The sequence below is a fragment of the Scyliorhinus torazame genome, chromosome 18 (genome assembly GCF_047496885.1).
Source record: "Scyliorhinus torazame isolate Kashiwa2021f chromosome 18, sScyTor2.1, whole genome shotgun sequence".
Classification (NCBI taxonomy): domain Eukaryota; kingdom Metazoa; phylum Chordata; class Chondrichthyes; order Carcharhiniformes; family Scyliorhinidae; genus Scyliorhinus; species Scyliorhinus torazame.
Window position 1 is genome coordinate 8,047,617 of NC_092724.1, and position 20,449 is coordinate 8,068,065.

At 47.9% G+C, this 20,449-nt stretch overlaps 1 protein-coding gene across 1 annotated transcript in view; it reads right to left on the bottom strand.

The window, feature by feature from the left end:
- LOC140394923 (transducin-like enhancer protein 4) overlaps window positions 1-20,449 on the bottom strand; it is a 232,552-nt gene that overhangs the window by 9,620 nt on the left and 202,483 nt on the right. The window contains 3 exon segments of the mRNA XM_072482114.1: window positions 7,935-8,085; window positions 12,712-12,859; window positions 16,561-16,808. Of these exon segments, the coding sequence (XP_072338215.1) occupies window positions 7,935-8,085; window positions 12,712-12,859; window positions 16,561-16,808 (547 nt within the window).

The following is a 20,449-nucleotide window of genomic DNA, read 5'->3' on the forward strand; positions in this document are numbered from 1 at the left end:
TGGAGGGGCAGTACTGAGGGAGCACTGCACTGTCAGAGGGTCAGTACTGAGGGAGTGCTGCACTGTCAGAGGGTCAGTAATGAGGGAATGCTGCACTGTCAGAGGGTCAGTACTAAGGGAGTGCCGCACTGTCAGAGGGTCAGTACTGAGGGAGCGCTGCACTGTCGGAGGGTCAGTACTGAGGGAGTGGTGCACTGTCGGAGGGTCAGTACTGAGGGAGTGCTGCACTGTCAGAGGGTCAGTACTGAGGGAGTGCTGCACTGTCAGAGAGTCAGTACTGAGGGAGTGCCGCACTGTCAGAGGGTCAGTACCCAGGGAGTGCCGCACTGCCAGAGGGTCAGTACTGAGAGTGCTGCACTGTCAGAGGGTCAGTACTGAGGGAGTGCCGCACTGTCAGAGGGTCAGTACCCAGGGAGTGCCGCACTGCCAGAGGGTCAGTACTGAGGGAGTGCCGCACTGTCAGAGGGTCAGTACCCAGGGAGTGCCGCACTGCCAGAGGGTCAGTACTGAGAGTGCTGCACTGTCAGAGGGTCAGTACTGAGGGAGTGCCGCACTGTCAGAGAGTCAGTACTGAGGGAGTGCCGCACTGCCAGAGGGTCAGTACTGAGGGAGTGCCGCACTGTCAGAGGGTCAGTACCCAGGGAGTGCCGCACTGCCAGAGGGTCAGTACTGAGAGTGCTGCACTGTCAGAGGGTCAGTACTGAGGGTGTGCTGCACTGTCAGAGGGTCAGTACTGAGGGAGTGCTGCACTGTCAGAGGGTCAGTACTGAGGGAGTGCTGCACTGTCAGAGGGTCAGTACTGAGCGAGCGCTGCACTCTGAGGTGCCATCTTTTGGAAGAAACATTTTATCTGAGGCAATATCCTCGGAGGTGGATGTGAAAGATTCCCTGGCTCCATTTCAAATGAAAGCAGGGGAGTGCTCTCTAATATTCAGGCCAATATCTATCTCTTAACTAACATCACTTTAAAACAAAAAACCCGCTTGTGGGGGTGAACTGCCAGCGGGAAAAGTGAATCGCAATGCCAAGAATTCCGGCCTTCATCAGCTGGAAAATTCTTTGTGACTTTCTACGGTTGTGCAGCAATGCAAATATTTCTATGGTCACTGCCCAGAGCTCATTGCAAGCTTCCGACTGTTGTTACCTGCAGGGGAGGAGAGTTAGAAGAGCAGCAATTACAAGACACTAGCTTGGCGTCCTCTGGAGACCAATAGTGAGATGGGACCAGGCTGCCCTTGTGCTTCCTCAGAAACACTCTCAGGGCCTGCATTAGGGAGGAACCGGAAGTTGGAGAAGAGTAGCAGGGGCCCTGTGTGGGAAGCACACGGGGGAACAATTTCTCCTGAAATCTGGAGCAGATACTTCATTATAATTGACTGCTAAAGTCATCTATTTGTGTGCGAGGAGGAGGAAATAAAAAACCTCCTGAACCTGCTGCCAAACCCCCTGTGACCAGAGGAGTGATCTTTCATATTGGCAGTGTGCCATGGTGGGAGATTTTCATTGTCTGCAAAGAGCTTAAAAGAGTCGTGCAGCTTCAAAGTGTCCATTCATGCAACACGGGAGGGTTTAAACTAGTATGGCAGGGGGGTGGGCACAGGGGCAATAGGTCAGAAGGTGAGAGCATTGAGGGAGAACTAGGGACAGTGGGGCTCTGAGGCAGAGCAGACAGGGAGAAGTTGCTGAACACAGCGGGTCTGGTGGCCTGAAGTGCATATGTTTTAATGCAAGAAGTATTACGGGTAAGGCAGATGAACTTAGAGCTTGGATTAGTACTTGGAACTATGATGTTGTTGCCATTACAGAGCCTGGTTGAGGGAAGGGGAGGATTGGCAGCTAAACGTTCCAGGATTTAGATGTTTCAGGCGGGATAGAGGGGGATGTAAAAGGGGAGGCAGAGTTGCGCTACTGGTTCGGGAGAATATCACAGCTGTACTGCGGGAGGACACCTCAGAGGGCAGTGAGGCTATATGGGTAGAGATCAGGAATAAGAAGGGTGCAGTCACAATGTTGGGGGTTTACTACAGGCCTCCCAACAGCCAGCGGGAGATCGAGGAGCAGATAGGTAGACAGATTTTGGAAAAGAGTAAAAACAACAGGGTTGTGGTGATGGGAGACTTCAACTTCCCCAATATTGACTGGGACTCACTTAGTGCCAGGGGCTTAGACGGGGCGGAGTTTGTAAGGAGCATCCAGGAGGGCTTCTTAAAACAATATGTAGACAGTCCAACTAGGGAAGGGGCGGTACTGGACCTGGTATTGGGGAATGAGCCTGGCCAGGTGGTAGATGTTTCAGTAGGGGAGCATTTCGGTAACAGTGACCACAATTCAGTAAGTTTTAAAGTACTGGTGGACAAGAATAAGAGTGGTCCTAGGATGAATGTGCTAAATTGGGTGAAGGCTAATTATAACAATATTAGGCGGGAACTGAAGAACATAGATTGGGGGCGGATGTTTGAGGGCAAATCAACATCTGACATGTGGGAGGCTTTCAAGTGTCAGTTGAAAGGAATTCAGGACCGGCATGTTCCTGTGAGGAAGAAGGATAAATACGGCAATTTTCGGGAACCTTGGATAACGAGAGATATTGTAAGCCTCGTCAAAAAGAAAAAGGAGGCATTTGTCAGGGCTAAAAGGCTGGGAACAGACGAAGCCTGCGTGGAATATAAGGAAAGTAGGAAGGAACTTAAGCAAGGAGTCAGGAGGGCTAGAAGGGGTCACGAAAAGCCATTGGCAAATAGGGTTAAGGAAAATCCCAAGGCTTTTTACACGTACATAAAAAGCAAGAGGGTAGCCAGGGAAAGGGTTGGCCCACTGAAGGATAGGCAAGGGAATCTATGTGTGGAGCCAGAGGAAATGGGCGAGGTACTAAATGAATACTTTGCATCAGTATTCACCAAAGAGAAGAAATTGGTAGGTGTTGAGTCTGGAGAAGGGTTTGTAGATAGCCTGGGTCACATTGAGATCCAAAAAGACGAGGTGTTGGGTGTCTTAAAAAATATTAAGGTAGATAAGTCCCCAGGGCCTGATGGGATCTACCCCAGAATACTGAAGGAGGCTGGAGAGGAAATTGCTGAGGCCTTGACAGAAATCCTTGGATCCTCACTGTCTTCAGGGGATGTCCCGGAGGACTGGAGAATAGCCAATGTTGTTCCTCTGTTTAAGAAGGGTAGCAAGGATAATCCAGGGAACTACAGGCCGGTGAGCCTTACTTCAGTGGTAGGGAAATTACTGGAGAGAATTCTTCGAGACAGGATCTACTCCCATTTGGAAGCAAATGGACATATTAGTGAGAGGCAGCATGGTTTTGTGAAGGGGAGGTCGTGTCTCACTAACTTGATAGAGTTTTTCGAGGAGGTCACTAAGATGATTGATGCAGGTAGGGCAGTGGATGTTGTCTATATGGACTTCAGTAAGGCCTTTGACAAGGTCCCTCATGGTAGACTAGTACAAAAGGTGAAGTCACACGGGATCAGGGGTGAGCTGGCAAGGTGGATACAGAACTGGCTAGGTCATAGAGGCAGAGAGTAGCAATGGAAGGATGCTTTTCTAATTGGAGGGCTGTGACCAATGGTGTTCCACAGGGATCAGTGCTGGGACCTTTGCTCTTTGTAGTATATATAAATGATTTGGAGGAAAATGTAACTGGTCTGATTAGTAAGTTTGCAGACGACACAAAGGTTGGTGGAATTGCGGATAGCGATGAGGACTGTCAGAGGATACAGCAGGATTTAGATTGTTTGGAGACTTGGGCGGAGAGATGGCAGATGGAGTTTAATCCGGACAAATGTGAGGTAATGCATTTTGGAAGGTCTAATGCAGGTAGGGAATATACAGTGAATGGTCGAACCCTCAAGAGTATTGAAAGTCAAAGAGATCTAGGAGTACAGGTCCACAGGTCATTGAAAGGGGCAACACAGGTGGAGAAGGTAGTCAAGAAGGCATTCGGCATGCTTGCCTTCATTGGCCGGGGCATTGAGTATAAGAATTGGCAAGTCATGTTGCAGCTGTATAGAACCTTAGTTAGGCCACACTTGGAGTATAGTGTTCAATTCTGGTCGCCACACTACCAGAAGGATGTGGAGGCTTTAGAGAGGGTGCAGAAGAGATTTACCAGAATGTTGCCTGGTATGGAGGGCATTAGCTATGAGGAGCGGTTGAATAAACCCGGTTTGTTCTCACTGGAACGAAGGAGGTTGAGGGGAGACCTGATAGAGGTCTACAAAATTATGAGGGGCATAGACAGAGTGGATAGTCAGAGGCTTTTCCCCAGGGTAGAGGGGTCAAATACATGAATAGGATGGGAATAGAGGGATACGGACCCAGGAAGTGTAGAAGATTGTAGTTTAGTCGGGCAGCATGGTCGGCACGGGCTTGGAGGGCCGAAGGGCCTGTTCCTGTGCTGTACATTTCTTTGTTCTCGTTCTATTCAGAATAAAAGAACGGCTGGAGAACAGTCAGGTTTGGAAAGCACCGTAAACCAGGGCAGTGGAGTTCCAACAACTTACTGAATCAAGCAAACCTTGAGCGACTGTCACAGTTTGAACACACTGGCAGGGTCAATCGAACTGTCAGTGTGTGTGTCACAGAATGCACTACACGGGCATTTAGACCCTCCGTGGGTGCACACACCGCCAGCCCAAGTCCTCTATTGGTTTGAACACACTGTGGTTATTGAAAGTCTTTCTGTGCATCAAGAGATTGAACACAGCAGTATCGCACAAACCCTGAATCTGCCACAACCTGGAGCATAGTGCAGTCACCCAAACCAATGTTTCGCAAACTTTTTTGTCTGGTGACCCACTTTTACCCAAATAGCCGGCCCACACGACCCACAATTATGTAACGTGATGTTTTGAAAAAAATAAATGTCGATCTTCTCAATACTATATCCTGGTACAGCATGCACAAATGAAGATATTTAATACGTTCTCATTCACAAATAGATGGGAACGGTTTTGCCGTGTCGAGTTAGAATGATGTACCAAAGTGCCACGTTTTCATCAGTAATGGGAACGAACGCTGGCTGGTTGGAAACATTGGAAATTCACTTCGGAGTTGTCACTAAGAGGCCGTACTCCTGCCTCCCGCATGGTGCTGGGAGGGGTTGCATTGAAATTGCGATGGCCCCAAACCAGGCGGTCCCACCACCCCCCCCCCCCTCCCCCCACCCCCCACCTGAACAACAGCGGGAAGAGAGAGGGAGAGAGGAACAGCAAGCTACCCGACTTCATTGACAAATCAGAGAAAGAGGCTTCCATTTTGTTTGTCGACCCACAATTTTGAAGAGAGGGGGAAAAAAATAATCAATAAAATGCGGGGCTTTTCACAGTAACTTCATTGCTAATTTAATGTAAGCCTACTTGTGACAAAAAGAAAGATTATTATGTGATTGTGTGATCACTCAGTGGAGCTGTGCGAGTGGTGACAACGCTCAGGATAAGATTCGGTTTGTGCAGTATTGTATCATTTAGAGCCTGGGGGAGTGGGGAAACATACATTGCAACTGTAGATATTCAGCTGTGTGTGTGGGGGCGGATCTAAACTGTGACACACGCGGGGGATCATTTTGGCAACCCCCATTTATCAGCATCCCACGACCCACCCTGCTTTGTAAAACACTAAACCAAGAGAGTGCGGCAGGATGTACAACGTCACAGGACATTTTCACTTTACATAGTAATCATTTTGAATCTGACCATAAATGCATTTTTGATGTTGGTTTGAATAGATCTCTCACTCCGTTCACCACCATCATGCAAGTTCCTGGTTTAAATGGCAAGGTATAAAATGTAACTCTCAGGCAACGGCAGTCATTTTGAAGAGATGCACGGCTTTCAAGTTGTCGTTGTCCTTTGTTTGAAAAAGGTTGAACTTGCTGGACCCCCTCTTTCAGAAATAGCCAGCGTGCTTCATTCAACATTCGGGAGCTGCTGTGGATTGCACCAATTGATGTTGCGCAGGGGACCAAGGTAAGCATTTCGGGCACAGTATGATCCCACAAAAACAATGCAACGAATGGTCAGCTAAGCTGAGTTATTTGTGGCGATGTTCAAAGGGACATTGGTCAGGGTATTCGCATGTCAACAGTATTGAAGGAGGCAGACTGACATCCATCGTACCAGCGATGCTGTTAGCTCTTGTACTGAAGTTATCCGCACTCGTGTTGAGTCTGGACATAGTAAGTTCCTGCGTATCGTACACCCTGCTTACGACATTTTACCTGTCTGCTTACCAGATATTGACATGTAAAGTAAAATTTGGCCACTGCTTCAGTGTGGAACATGACCCACTGCAAGAGCTCCATCTTCCATTATCAAGGAGTGGTAAACGTCACTTCAAATAGCTCAGACTGATTTTAACTTATGCTGAGTTGTCCTGCTAATGTTTATATCTCATTCTAATGCTGCCAAAATGCAAACATGGTGAGGTGAAGCCACAGAGGAAGATGTCTGGATAGATGCACCTGCAACAACACTCTAGAAGCTCAACACCACCCAGGGCAAAGCAGTCCAGCTGATCGAAAACCTGTGCACCAGCGTAAAGCATCCATTTCTTCCATCACCAATGCTGATCCACAGAACACACTGCAGCAACTCGCCAAGGCTTCTTCCCAAACCCGTGGCCCTTTGCCACCTCCCAGGACAAGGGCAGTCGGTGCAGAGGAATGCCATCTTCAGATTCCAGTCCAGGTCACCCACCATTCTGACTTGGGCCTGCTTTGCCACGGGATTAGAATTCTATAGCTCCCCACCCCACAGCATTGTGGGAGCCTCCTCATCACTTGGTCTGTAGCGCTCAAGGGGCTGGTCAGGGGCAGTTAGGGACGGCAAAAAATGCCAGGCTCGCTATATCTCAGGAATGGTTTTTTTTTCGTTCATGGGACGTGGCTGTGCCATCATTTATTGTTCGTCCCTAATTTCCCTTGAGCGGTAGTTAAGAGCCAAGCACATTATTGTGGATCTGGAGTCACAAGTAGGCCAGACGGACAGATTCCCTTCCCTAAAGGACATTAGTGAACCATAGATCATCATAGATCATAGAAGTACAGTGCAGAAGGAGGCCATTCAGGCCATCGAGTCTGCACCGGCTCTTGGAAAGAGCACCCTTCTTAAGCCCACTCCTATCCCAGTAACCCCACCTAACCTTTTTGGACACTAAGGGCAATTTAGCATGGCCAATCCACCTAACCTGCACATTTTTGGACTGTGGGAGGAGACCGGAGCAGCCAGAGGAAACCCACGCACACACGGGGAGAATGTGCAGACTCCGCACGGACAGTGACCCAAGCCGGGAATCGAACCTGGGACCCTGGATCTGTGAAGCAACTGTGCTTACCACTGTGCTACCGTGCTGCCCCCAGGTGGTTTTGCTTTTATAAATTTAGAGTACCCAATTCATTTCTTCCAATTAAGGGGCAATTTAGCGTGACCAATCCACCTAGCCTGCACATCTTTGGGTTGTGGGGGCGAAACCCACGCAAACATGGGGAGAATGTGCAAACTCCACAGTGACCCAACTGGGGACAGTGACCCAGAGCGAACCTGGGACCTCGGCGCCGTGAGGCAGCAGGGCTAACCCACTGTGCCACCCTGCTGCCCCCCCACCAGGTGGGTTTTTATGACAATCGATATTGGTTTCATTGGACTTGTAATTCCAGATTTATATTGAATTCAAATTCCACCATTTGCCATGTCGGGATTTGAACCTGGATCACCAGAGCATTACTCTGGGTCTCTGGTTGACTAGTCCGGTGACAATACCACTCCGTCACCGGCTTCCTATATTCACTAAACAGAAGTGGAACATACATCACAGTGCTAGAGCTGTGTTATACATCACACAGGTACAACCATTCTCTCAAAACGGTTCAGTCTCTCCTCTGCAGCTTCATACAGTGCGGCTGGCGGCCAAAGTCTGGGAACGTTTCTTACCGCAACAGGCAAACTTGAGCGAGAGCACACAGCTCTCGTGTAGGTGAAGCTGGTACTTGTCTGGCTTGTTGACGTGCAACACTTCAACGTTGCTGCTCTCCATTCCGACAGCTAACCATTCGCCGGTCGGGCAGTACCCCAGCGAGAAAATCTGAAACACCATCAAGAGGACTTTTAGCAATGGCTTCACTAGTTGTCACCTTGTTATCCAGCAATTCCTCTCTAACGTCATGAATTGACTCTACAACACATACCGAAGAGATGCTGGGGGTTCATATTGATTCGAAGATCAATAGATCTGAAGATCCATCCCTCAGATCCTTATCTGAGGAAGGATGTTCTTGCTATGGAGGGAGTGCTGCGAAGGCTTACTAGGATGATTCCTGGGATGGCGGGACTGTCATATGTGGAGAGACTAAGTTGGTTAGGATTATATTCATTGGAGCTTAGAAGAGTGCGAAGAGGAGGCAGCACGGTGGCGCAGTGGTTAGCACTGCTGTCTCACGGCGCTGAGGACCCAGGTTCGATCCTGGCCCTGGGTCACTGTCTGCGTGGAGTTTGCACATTCTCCCTGTATCTGCGTGGGTCTCATCCCCAAAACCCCAAAAGATGTGCAGGGTGGGTTGAATTGGCCTTGCTAAATTGCCCTTTAATAGGAAAAAAAAAAGAATTGGGTATTCCAAATTTTAAAAAAAACAACAGCTTTCTGTGGCAGTGAATTCCACAGATTCACCGCCCTCTGGGTGAAGAAATTTCTCCTCACCTCAGTCCTAAAAGGTTTACCCCTTATCCTCAAACACCTTCCTGACTTGGAAATGGCACGATCGCTGGGTCAAAATCCTGGAACTCCCTCCCTTAAAGGACTGCTGGTGTACCTATTCCCGATGTTCCAGATGTACTGCTGCGGTTTAAGCAGGCATCTCATCACCACCTTCTCATGGACAATTCGGGATGGACAATAATTTCTGCCCTAGCCAGAGACACCCACATCTCATTAATTTTTTTTCTTTTTTTAAAATGTGTATTCGTTGAAGAAAATGTTTCCCATTTTGGGCAGTGGACTAAATAAGCCAATTGACCAGTTGCAGTTATTCATCCTCTGCAGCTCAACTGGTCAGGTTTGTGTCAATGATGTTCTTGAGCTGCAGAGGTTGAACTGTGCGTACAAATGCAGGAGCTTCTCATTATTGCGGAGTCAGGAAGGTCTTGGGCCATCCCAGAGATCGAGGATAATGGTCCCTCTTGTTTCTATTGTCAAAAGACACCAACACGCTCCAGTTCACAGAAAATCCTTGTGCCGGCTGCCCTTCTCTCTCGGGGCTAATGGCGGGGTGGAGGTGGAAGTAAGGCAGTGGGGATCAGTTTTGGATTAGGCACGGTCATTACTGTCTTTATGACTCTGCTCTGAATGTCTAGGATTGTATGGAATGGTGAAACCTATCATTTTACCATAAAGCTACAAATGGACAAGGTGGCAGCAGTTCAGAAACCCAGCGCTCCAGGATGTCAAAGATCGCACGGTTCCAAGTGAGAAGACCAGGAAATGTGGATGCTATTCTAGACAACATTTATCCTTCAACACATCAAAACAATAATTTGCATTTATATGGCATCTTTAGCACAGTAAGTTCTCCCAAGGCGCTTCGTAGGAGCGATGATCAAACAGCACATGGCGCAGAATCAGGTATGAGGACAGCTGACTAAAAGCTTGGTCAAAGTGGTAGGTTCAAAGGAGCGTCTTAAAGGGGGAAAGAGACATAGGGAGGTGGCGAAATTTAGGAAGGGAATTGCAGAGCTTGGGACTTGTGCAGTTGAAGGCATGGCGAAGCGTTTAAAATCCAGGGTGCTCAAAAAGCCTGAATTGGAGGAGCAGGGAGATCTCGGATGGGTTGTACACAATGTCCACTCTACATTTTCTTTGTTGTGTGTGGCCTGTCCATTTGAATATTCTGTACCTTTAAATCACACGGCTTTGCAGGAAATGTCACCTCAAAAGGGTAAACCTTTGAGCAGTCTACGTGGCACCTTTCAGTTTGCTATGGGACCCAAAAATGTGGCAGGTGGGAGAATAACGAGGGACAATGTGAACTTGTCCTCTTCAGCAGTGAGTAGATGATGTAACTGGAAAGAGATTGCAAAGCTCTGTGATACAGAGGGACCAGGGTGCCCCAGTACATCAATCACAAAAGTTGGTGCACAGGCACAGCAAGTGATTAGGAAGGTAAATGGAATGTTGGTGTTTATTGCAAGGGACAGTGGAGGTTGCATATAATAATAATCTTTATTAGTGTCACACGTAGGCTTACATTAACACTGCAGTGAGGTTACTGTGAAAATCTGGAGCACGGTGTACAATTTTAGTCTCCTTACTGCAGAACGGCACGAGAAGCAGTTCAAGTATACTCGACTGATTCCCGAGATGAAGGGGTTAGTTCATGAGGAAAGGTTGGGCCTGTGTCTATTGGAGTTCAGAAGGAGAGGCGATCGTATTGAAACATACACGATCCTGAGGGGACCTGAGGTTAGATGCTGGAGGATGTTTCCATTTGTGAGGAGAGTCTAGCACTGAGGGGCAAAGTTAGGGGGCCTCCCATTTAAAACAGAGATGAGGATAATTCTTTTTCTCAGAGGGTCGTTAGTCTGTTGAATTCTCTTCCGTTAATAACAATAATCTTTATTAGTGTCACAAGTAGGCTTACATTAACACTGCAATGAAGTTACCGTGAAAAGCCCCTAGTCGCCACATTCCGGCGACTGTTCGGATACACGGAGGGAGAATTCAAAATGTCCAATTCACCGAACAAGCACGTCTTTCGGGACTTGTGGGAGGAAACCGGAGCACCCGGAGGAAACCCACACTGACATGGGGAGAACGTGCAAACTCCTCACAGACAGTGATCCAAGACGGGAATCGAACCGGGTCCCTGGCGCTGTGAAGCAACAGTGCTAACCACTGTGCCGCCGACAAAGAGTAGAGACTGTACAATCCAGCCTGTTCATAGCAGAGTTGGAGACATTGCGCATTGACAAGGGAGGGGAGGGTTAATGGGAGCAGACAGGAAGGCCATCATCGGGTCAGGAGTATTGTTATCGAACGGTGTTATCGAATGGTGATGCAGGCTCAAGGGGCTGAGCAGTCTCCTGCTCCTAATTCTTGTCCACCTGCATGCGGCATTTAGAAAACATGTTTAGTACGCCTGCAGGATTTTCAGAAATAGGGAGAGGGGATGCCGTAGAGGGAATGAAAACGCATCGTTTAATTGGGAGCCAATATAGGTCAGCGAGCACAGGGGTCACTGAGAAACAGGACCTGGAATGATTGAGGCATCCTGAGGTGCTTTGGAATAGTTGAGTCTAGAAGTAACGAAGGAATGGATGAGATTTTCAGCCAATGATGAGCTGAGACCGGGTTGGAAATGGAAGTATGCAGTCTGAGTCACTGGTTGGAAATGGAAGTATGCAGTCTGAGTCACTGTGCAGATAAAGGTCAGGAGTTCACCTCAGTCTCAAAAACGACAATGAGATCAAGTGGGCCATCCTCAGATCATTTCATAGAAACGTAGAAAATCGAAGTAGGAGGAGGCCCTTTGAGCCTGCAACATCTTTCATTCTGATCATGGCTGATCATCAAGTTCAATATCCTGATCCCCCCTTCCCCCCCATATCCCTTGATCCCTTTAGCCCCAAGAGCTAGATCTAATTCCTTCTTGAAATTACACAACATTTTGGCCTCAACTACTTTCTGCGGTAGCGAATTCCACAGATTCACCGCTCTCTGGGTGAAGAAATTTCTCCTCACCTCAGTCCTAAAAGGTTTACCCCTTACCCTCAAACTATGACCCCTAGTTCTGGACTCCCCACCATCGGGAACATTCTTTCTGAATCTACCCTGTCTAATCCTGCTAGAATTTTGTAAGTTTCTATGAGATCCCCTCCCTCTCTGCTAAACTCCAATTAATATAATCCTAACTGATTTAGTCTCTCCTGATGTGACAGTCCCGCCATCCCAGGAATCAGCCTGGTAAACTTTCGCTGCACTCCCTCCATAGCAAGAACATCAAAACTGCCCACAATACTCCAGTTGTGGCCTCACCAATGCCCGATACAATCGCAGTAAAACATCTCTATTCCTGTACTCAAATCATCTCGCTGTGAAGGCCAACATACCATTTGCTTTCTTTACCTGTACCTGCGCGCTTACTTTCAGCGACTGATGCACGAGGACAGCAAGGTCTCGCTGAGTATCCACCTCTCTCAATTTCATCCATTCAAATAATAATCTGCCTTCCTATTTTTGCTGCCGAAACGGAAAGGGATTGAGTCAGTGGTGAGGAAACAGGGTTTGCATCAGAGACTGAAGACACTGGTTTCTGTCTTCCCAGTATTTTGTTGGAGAACATTTCTGGTCAGTCAGTACTGAATGTTGGACAACCTAGAGACAGTGGAGAGGTTGAGAGAGGTGGTGTTGTGGGAGAGCTGGGCGCCACTAGTTTCCATGTGGAAACTAACACTGTATTTTGGGATGATGTTGCGGAGGGTCAGAATGCAGCGTGAGAAATAGGAGGTGGGCAAGGATCGATCCTTGGGAGGGCACCAGAGGTAACAGTGTAGGAGTGAGAAGAGAGGCCATTGCAGGTGATTCTCTGGCCAAGACCAGAATTGAACCAGACAAGTACAGCCCCACCCAGCTGGATGACAGTGGAAAGGGCAATTATTAAAGTCAACACTGATTGAACCTCCCAGTACTCCCTTCCCGGAGTAATGCCAGGCTCCATACCTGTGAGGTGAAGTCGTGCTGCTGAAGTTGCCGCCCCTCCCTCAGGTCCCAGCACCTGACGGTGTTGTCCAGGCCGCCAGTCCACAGCTTGGTCCCATCATTCGAGATGTCAATACAGCTGGCCCCATCTGTGTGACCTTGAAACTGCCTGCATACAGAACATATAAAAAGAAAAAGTGAAATTAAATATTGTTAAATAAAGATGTGTTATATCCAGGAGAATGGATTTCAGTGTTACAAATATCAGAGTAAGAAGTTTTACAACACCAGGTTTGTTTCAAATCACTAGCTTTCGGAGCACTGCTCCTTCCTCAGGTGAATGAAGAGGTAGGTTCCAGAAACATATATACAGACAAAGTCAAAGATGCAAGACAATGCTTTGAATGCGAGCATTTACAGGTAATTAAGTCTTTACAGATCCAGAGATAGGGGTAACTCAGGTTAAAGAGGTGCGAATTGTCTCAAACCAGGACAGTTGGTAGGATTTCGCAAGCCCAGGCCAGATGGTGGGGGATGAATGTAATGCAACATGAATCCAAGGTCCCGGTTGAGGCCGTACTCAAGTGTGCGGAACTTGGCTATAAGTTTCTGCTCCACGTTTCGAAACAAACCAGTTGGACTTTAACCTGGTGTTGTCAGACTTCTTACTGTGCTCACCCCAGTCCAACGCCGGCATCCCCACATCACAAATATCAGAGGTATGGAGATGCTAGGAAATAAAGAACAAAGAAAAGTACAGCACAGGAACAGGCCCTTCGGCCCTCCAAGCCTGCGCCGACCATGCTGCCCGACTAAACTACAATCTTCTACAAGTTCCTGGCTCCGTATCCCTCTATTCCCATCCTATTCATGTATTTGTCAAGATGCCCCTTAAATGTCACTATCGTCCCTGCTTCCACCACCACCTCCGGCAGCGAGTTCCAGGAACCCACTACCCTCGGTGTAAAAAAACTTGCCTCGTACATCTACTTTAAACCTTGCCCCTCGCACTTTACACCTATGCCCCCTAGTAATTGATTATAGAATGTTATAGAATCAGAACGGAACATTGCAATGACCAACTCCTGTTTCTATCAATCCATCTATTGATTTTTTTTGTTCAGCCATTTTTCATAGAATCCCTACAAAAGGAGGCCATTCGGCCCATCGAGTCTGCACCGACCCTCAGAAAGAGCACCCTACCTAGGCCCACTCCCCGCCCTATTCCTGTAACCCGGTAACCCCACCTGACCTGCACATCTTCTCTGGTGTACTTTGCTGGGTTTTCCCTGTGGGCTTCTGAAACCCCCCCCCGAGCTCCCACCCTCAGGCTCAAATGGGGTTCAGACGCCTGTGCGTAACGGTCACTGAATGCGATTTTGCCTGGAGTGGCCAATTAATGGCCAGAAGGTGGGCTTGCCAAACAATTATACAGGTGGATGGGGGGGGGGGGGGGGGGCTCGGTTCTCAAGCTTGATGCCTTTAAGTATGAAATGAGCAGCAGGCCGCAGTGAAAGATAAATGTGAGAGATGATGTTTCAAAATGGAGGTACCATCTCTCCAACTTTTATAAAGTTTAAATTAAAAATGGCTTTTGCAGTAGACCACCATTTGGGGTGGGACGGGAAAGAAGGTGTGGGCCTGACAGATACCCTCCAAAGGGTGGCCTGTGGCTGCTGCTGGTACTGTATACGCAGGGAGGGCCTCTAGGCATCACTGGAGCCCTGGCTCTCTGGTCTAATTTTAATGCCTGCCCGCCTCAGATCCCAGCCCAGACGAAGGGTAAAACGCAAGCTCCTCTGATATAGAAGCTGCTGGAATTCTGTCCTGTGGCTGTTGGCCATCCTTTGGTAAGCTGCCGTGAGCCTCAGTGACCACCATCAATACGTTCTTCAGCTGGAGAGTTCTTACAGTCAAGGCTGACCCTGTGTAAACCCCTCCTCATTGGGTATCTGGAATGTTAAATGAAGTTAGTCCAAAGACACATGGATGAAGATCCGGCAGAGCCCATTGGCTGGTGATTAGGAGGGACTAGCTGGTGTCAGCTTTCTCTCCCCTAGTGCCAGGACTGTTGTGATGAATCAATACATGTCTGTTGCTTCTCCGCCTCAGATCAAATGACTTATTCCCAGATGAGGTAAGGAGCCGAGACATTTTCCAATGTCAAAGCTCAGCTGCTTCCAGGGTTTTTACAATTCCTATTAACCTCATTTTGAAAACCCTCAGAGGCTCTCGCCTCAACCCATCTCTATAACCTCCTCCAGCCCCTCAACCAGGTTCTCCGTACCCTACAAATTCCAACCACAGGCCGATTTCAACTGCTCCACTATTGGTGGCCGTGCCTTCAGTTGCCTCGGTCCAAAGCTCAGCAATCCGCCCCCCACCCCACACACACACACACACACACACACAATCTTTTATGATAACACCTTTATGAAAATTTAGGCTTAGACTTGTACCATCGCTAAAAAGGGTGCTTTCTCTAATCGCTACAATAGAAGTATCCAGACACGGATACCTGGGGTGGCACAGTGGTTAGCACTGCTGCCTTATAGCACCCGGGGCCCGAGTTCAATTCCGGGTTTGGGCGACAGTCCGTGTGGAGTTTGCACATTCTCCCCATAGGTTTCCTCCGGGTGCCCCGGTTTTCCGCCACAGTCCAAAGATGTGCAGTTTAGATGGAATGGCCAAGCTAAAATCTCCCGAGTGATGTGCAGGTTAGATGGGGTTACGGGGATAGAGCAGGGGAGTGGGCCTGGGTCGGCGGTTCATTCACAGGGTCGATGCAGACTTGATGGGCTGAATGGTCTCCTTCTGCACTGTACGGATTCTATGCACAAGTCCAAGCCAGAGCTGATCGTTTCCAGCACAATTGCGATATTTTATCCTATGTTTGTAGAGTAGGAATACAAACACATCTTTATAATCTGGTCAACCCCAGGTGACCATATCCCTAATTTGGACAGGTTTCTGATCCAAGTAACTCGAGTGAACTCGAGTGTGCGAGGGCTTCCAATTCATTCCAATTATTCAGAATTCTGAAATGCACCATGCATTCCTGGCATCGCACCTCATTATTTTTCGCTCCTAAATACAGAATTATAGAATCACAGTGCAGAAGGAGGCCATTCAGCCCATCAAGTTGCATCAACCCTCTGAAAGGGTACCCTATACCCGGAACTCAGTAACCTCACCTAACCTTTTGGACACTAATTTATCATGGCCAATCCACCTAACCTGCACATCTTTGGACTGTGGGAGGAAACCCGAGCACCCGGAGGAAACCCACGCACACACGGGGGGAAAGTGCCAATTCCAAACAGACAGTGACCCGAGGCCGGATTTGAACCGGTGTCCCTGGAGCTATGAGACAGCAGTGCTAACCACTGCGTCACTGTGTCGGCCCATAAATTAAATATCCATAAATTAAATCAGAACTAAGCCAAAACTCATCCAGCTACCCTTAAAAGAAAGTAGGCATTTGCAGGCATTGCGTGAGGATTAGGGTCACGATCAAAGTCCAAAGACATGCAGGTTAGGTGGATTGGCCATGCTAAATTTCCAATAGTGTCCAAAAAGTTTAGGAGGGGTTATTGGGTTACGGGGATAGGGTGGAAGTGAGGGCTTAAGTGGGTCGGTGCAGACTCGATGGGCCGAATGGCCTCCTTCTGCACTGTATATTCTATTCTATTCAAACTCTGTTTTACTGGCCATGTCCAATCCGATTCCTCTGCAGACATTCATTGGGATGATTCTTGTGTAAAGAATGGCTATCAACCAAGGAAAGTTACTGCCTTCGCCTGTAGGCCATGGAACAATGTAAACAAGATACAAAAGAGATGGCCGTCAACATCCCTGCCCACATCTTACCTGACCAGGGTTTGATTGTGTAAATCCCACACGGCGATGTTGCCGTCACTGCAACACGAGAAACAGACTTTAGCGTCCGGGCTGATGGCGAGTGCATAGCAGGCGGGGGCCGACGACGTCAGTTCAGCTTTTATGCGCGGAGTTGGTGCTGCCAGATCCCAGATTGAAAGCGTGCTGGCCTCTCCGCCTACGATCAGAGTGCGTCCGTCAGGGAGAAGCTTGCAGGAACGGATATAGTTGTCGCGGTTCTGGAAATATAGGAGTTGGCAACGGTGAGGTGGGCTCGAAGGTCCCCTGCGATGGCTCTCTCTTTACCCAGTATTGCTCACCATTAAGAAAACAGATGTGCATTCTGCACTTTTAAAAATCTTCGGTGAATAATTTTCAGTTCCCCTACCAGGTGAGGAGCCTAAATCAGAAAGACCCAGGAACGATCTCCAACAAGAATATATTTATCATAGATTATCATAGAATTTACAGTGCAGAAGGAGGCCATTCGGCCCATCGGGTCTGCACCGGCTCTTGGAAAGAGCACCCTACCCAAGGTCAACACCTCCACCCTATCCCCATAACCCAGCAATCCCACCCAACACTAAGGGCAATTGTGGACACTAAGGGCAATTTATCATGGCCAATCCACCTAACCTGCACATCTTTGGACTGTGGGAGGAAACCGGAGCACCCGGAGGAAACCCACGCACACACGGGGAGGATGTGCAGACTCCGCACAGACAGTGACCCAAGCCGGAATTGAACCTGGGACCTTGGAGCTGTGAAGCAATTGTGCTATCCACTTGTGCTATCGTGCTGCCCCACCTTTTATGTTGCACCTTTTAACTTAATAAAACATGCCGAGGCACTTGTCAGGAGTGTTAGCGTCAGTAACTTTGGGTTAGGGTTGGGGAAATCAGGGGGGGCAGCAGGGTGGCCCAGTGGTTAGCACTGCTGCCTCACGGCGCCGAGGTCCCAGGTTCGATCCCGGCTCTGGGTCACTGTCCGTGTGGAGTTTGCACATTCTCCCCGCGTTTGCATGGGTCTTGCCCCCACAACCCAAAAGATGTGCAGGCTCGGTGGATTGAACACGCTACAATTGCCCCTTAATTGGAAAAAATGAATTGGGTGCTCTAACTTTTTTTTTTAAACTGGTGGGGAAATCATGTATTTTCCTTGCCCCAATTGCTGTCTAAAAATCTTTTTTGCTAAACCTTGCAATGTTTTGATTTGATAGTGGCAACTGAGGTTTTCCTTTCTGGGAAACTACCCCCAGTAGGTGTGACGGAGTCTGGGATGTGCTGTAGGGTTTGGACAATTATTAACTTTGTGAGATATCTTGCTGACTTGGAACACACTCCAGTTTCTTCACAATTGGAATCAAGCAGCACTGCAGAACTTGAGCACATTATCTGGTTAAAAACAAAAGAGAAAATGCTGGAAAATCTCAGCAAGTTTGGCAGCAGCTGTAGGGAGAGAAAACATCTAATGTTTTGAGTCCGATGACTCTTTGTCAAAGCTAACAGACAGAGAAAGTGGGAAATATTTATACTGTGGAGTGAGAATGAAAGATGAGTCATAGCCACAGAAACCCAGGGAAACCTGGGGACAGAGTGCTAATGGCAGTCCCCAGAGAGAACAAAAGATGTGAAAGGTCAAACAGCAGGGAAACTAACATCAGAGGATGAACTGTAGGTGTGGGGGGAGGTGAAGGGGGAAGCAAAGAGGAGAAAGGTGCAGGAAAGGTGGATAAGATTGGGGAGAAAATTAAATGTATATTAATGGTAAAAGACAGTTAAAATGAAATGAAAACAAATGGGTCGAGGTGGGGCTGATCGTCTGAAGTTGTTGAATTCGATGTTCAGGCCGGAAGGCTGTAACATTATCTGGGTTGACTGAGGGAATGATGCAGAGTCAGTCTTTTGATGATAAAACAGCGACCCGCTAACCTGTAAAGGTTTCCATAGCTCCATTCAAAAGTAAGAAGTCTTACAACACCAGGTTAAAGTCCAACAGGTTTGTTTCGATGTCACTAGCTTTCGGAGCGCTGCTCCTTCCTCAGGTGAATGAAGAGGTATGAAGAGGTATCATTTACCCGAGGAAGGAGCAGCGCTCCGAAAGCTAGTGACATCGAAACAAACCTGTTGGACTTTAACCTGGTGTTGTAAGACTTCTTACTGTGCTCACCCCAGTCCAACGCCGGCATCTCCACATCATGGCTTCCATTCAAAACATAGGAATTAGGAGCTAGGCAATTCAGCCCTTCGAACCTGCTCTGCCATTCCATCAGATATCTTGCCCCAAATTATTTTTGTAATCAACACATCAAAATAGACTAATAGTTTTTTAAAAAATCTAACTTGAGTTACCTAATGGAGTTTGCAGGTGGATGTGGATGGGTTGAGTGAGTGGGCAAAATTCTAGCAGATGGAGTACACGGTGGTTAAGTTGTTCACTTTGCCAAGAAGTATAAAGAAGCAGAGAATTCCGAGCACGTTTAGCCGCGTGTTTCCGGGCACTCGCAGTGCTGAGAAACAGGCGGCTATTCAACGCGACTCGTGTTGTATAAAGGGCCTGAATGGGGAACTCGCGGCCAAGGCCGCACAGAGCCCCGTTTTGTACAGTGGGGAGTTCCGCTCGCCAGAACTCCCCATTGTTGATGGTGTCCTGATCTAAAAGGCTCCCAAAACAATCCCCAACTTCCCCCACCCTCCTCCACAGCCTGAACGGAATATGGGAGGGCTCCTGGCATCCTACCCCCACCCCACCCCCCGCTCTGCCCCAACACCCACGCCGGGCAACCCCGGCCTGATCATGTGGGCGCACAAAATGGCAACTTGGCACCTTTGCAGTGCTCACCTGGCACCTTTGTGGTGCCAAGGGCTGAATGGTTTACTACTGCCCCTATTTTGCAGGTGTGAAGTTTGTGGTACTTTGGTATATGCACATTTCCTGCTTCATAACAGTGATTATACTTCAACAGGTCATTTGTTGGGCGTAAGGTGTTCAAAACCTTCCAAAATTGAACTTTTTCAAAAATGTATACTGGAGACCTTTTTGTTGGCCGTTTCTTTTTAATGGTGCCAGCTCTGGTGACACACTCATCTTGGAAGTCAGAAACTTGTGGGTTCAAAACCCACTTTCACAGGCTTCAGCACAAAGTCAAGGCTAATTACCCCAGGGCAGTGATGCGGGGGCACGTAAATGTTGGAGGTGACGTTAAAAAGAGTTCCTGTCTCCTCTCTCAGAGGTGGATTTAGAAGATCCCATGCCATTGTAGGGAGAAGAGCAGCTGAAGTCTCTCTGGCGCCTTGGCCATCGGCTGCGCCGTAACTGGCATCACTTATGTTTCAACTCCTGGTAGCATGTTATATTGTGCTACAGTATAACTTAAAGCTGTCCACTCCTTCTACTAAGCTATATTACCCTTGGTGGTAATAGGTCGTGTTCTTTGTTGATGACAAAGAATCCACCAATCATTAGATTGAAACAAAACTAATTTATTGTGTAAAGATTAATTAAAATTAAATGAAGTTCGCACACGCTACTGAGCTATAGTTAATAATAAAGTAATATTGAATCTGTCTAGCAGTTATCAATAATCACTAATAATAATCTTGTGTTAACTCTCTCTAATCTAATCTTCTCCTGTTGGCAGGCTTCCTCCTTCATTAACTACTACACTATACCCAGAATTCCCTCAGAGTCTGACTTAAATACAGAGTCGTGGTGGTGCCCTCTAGTGTTTGATTTACACTGAGATATAATAATTAAGCCTTCACTAACCTGACTATATACATATCTTTACAATCACTAAAATAGATTACCTCACCATCGTCCTGATGTTTGTGTCACCTTGCTGTGCTCACGTACAACAATGATGACACCTCAAAAATAC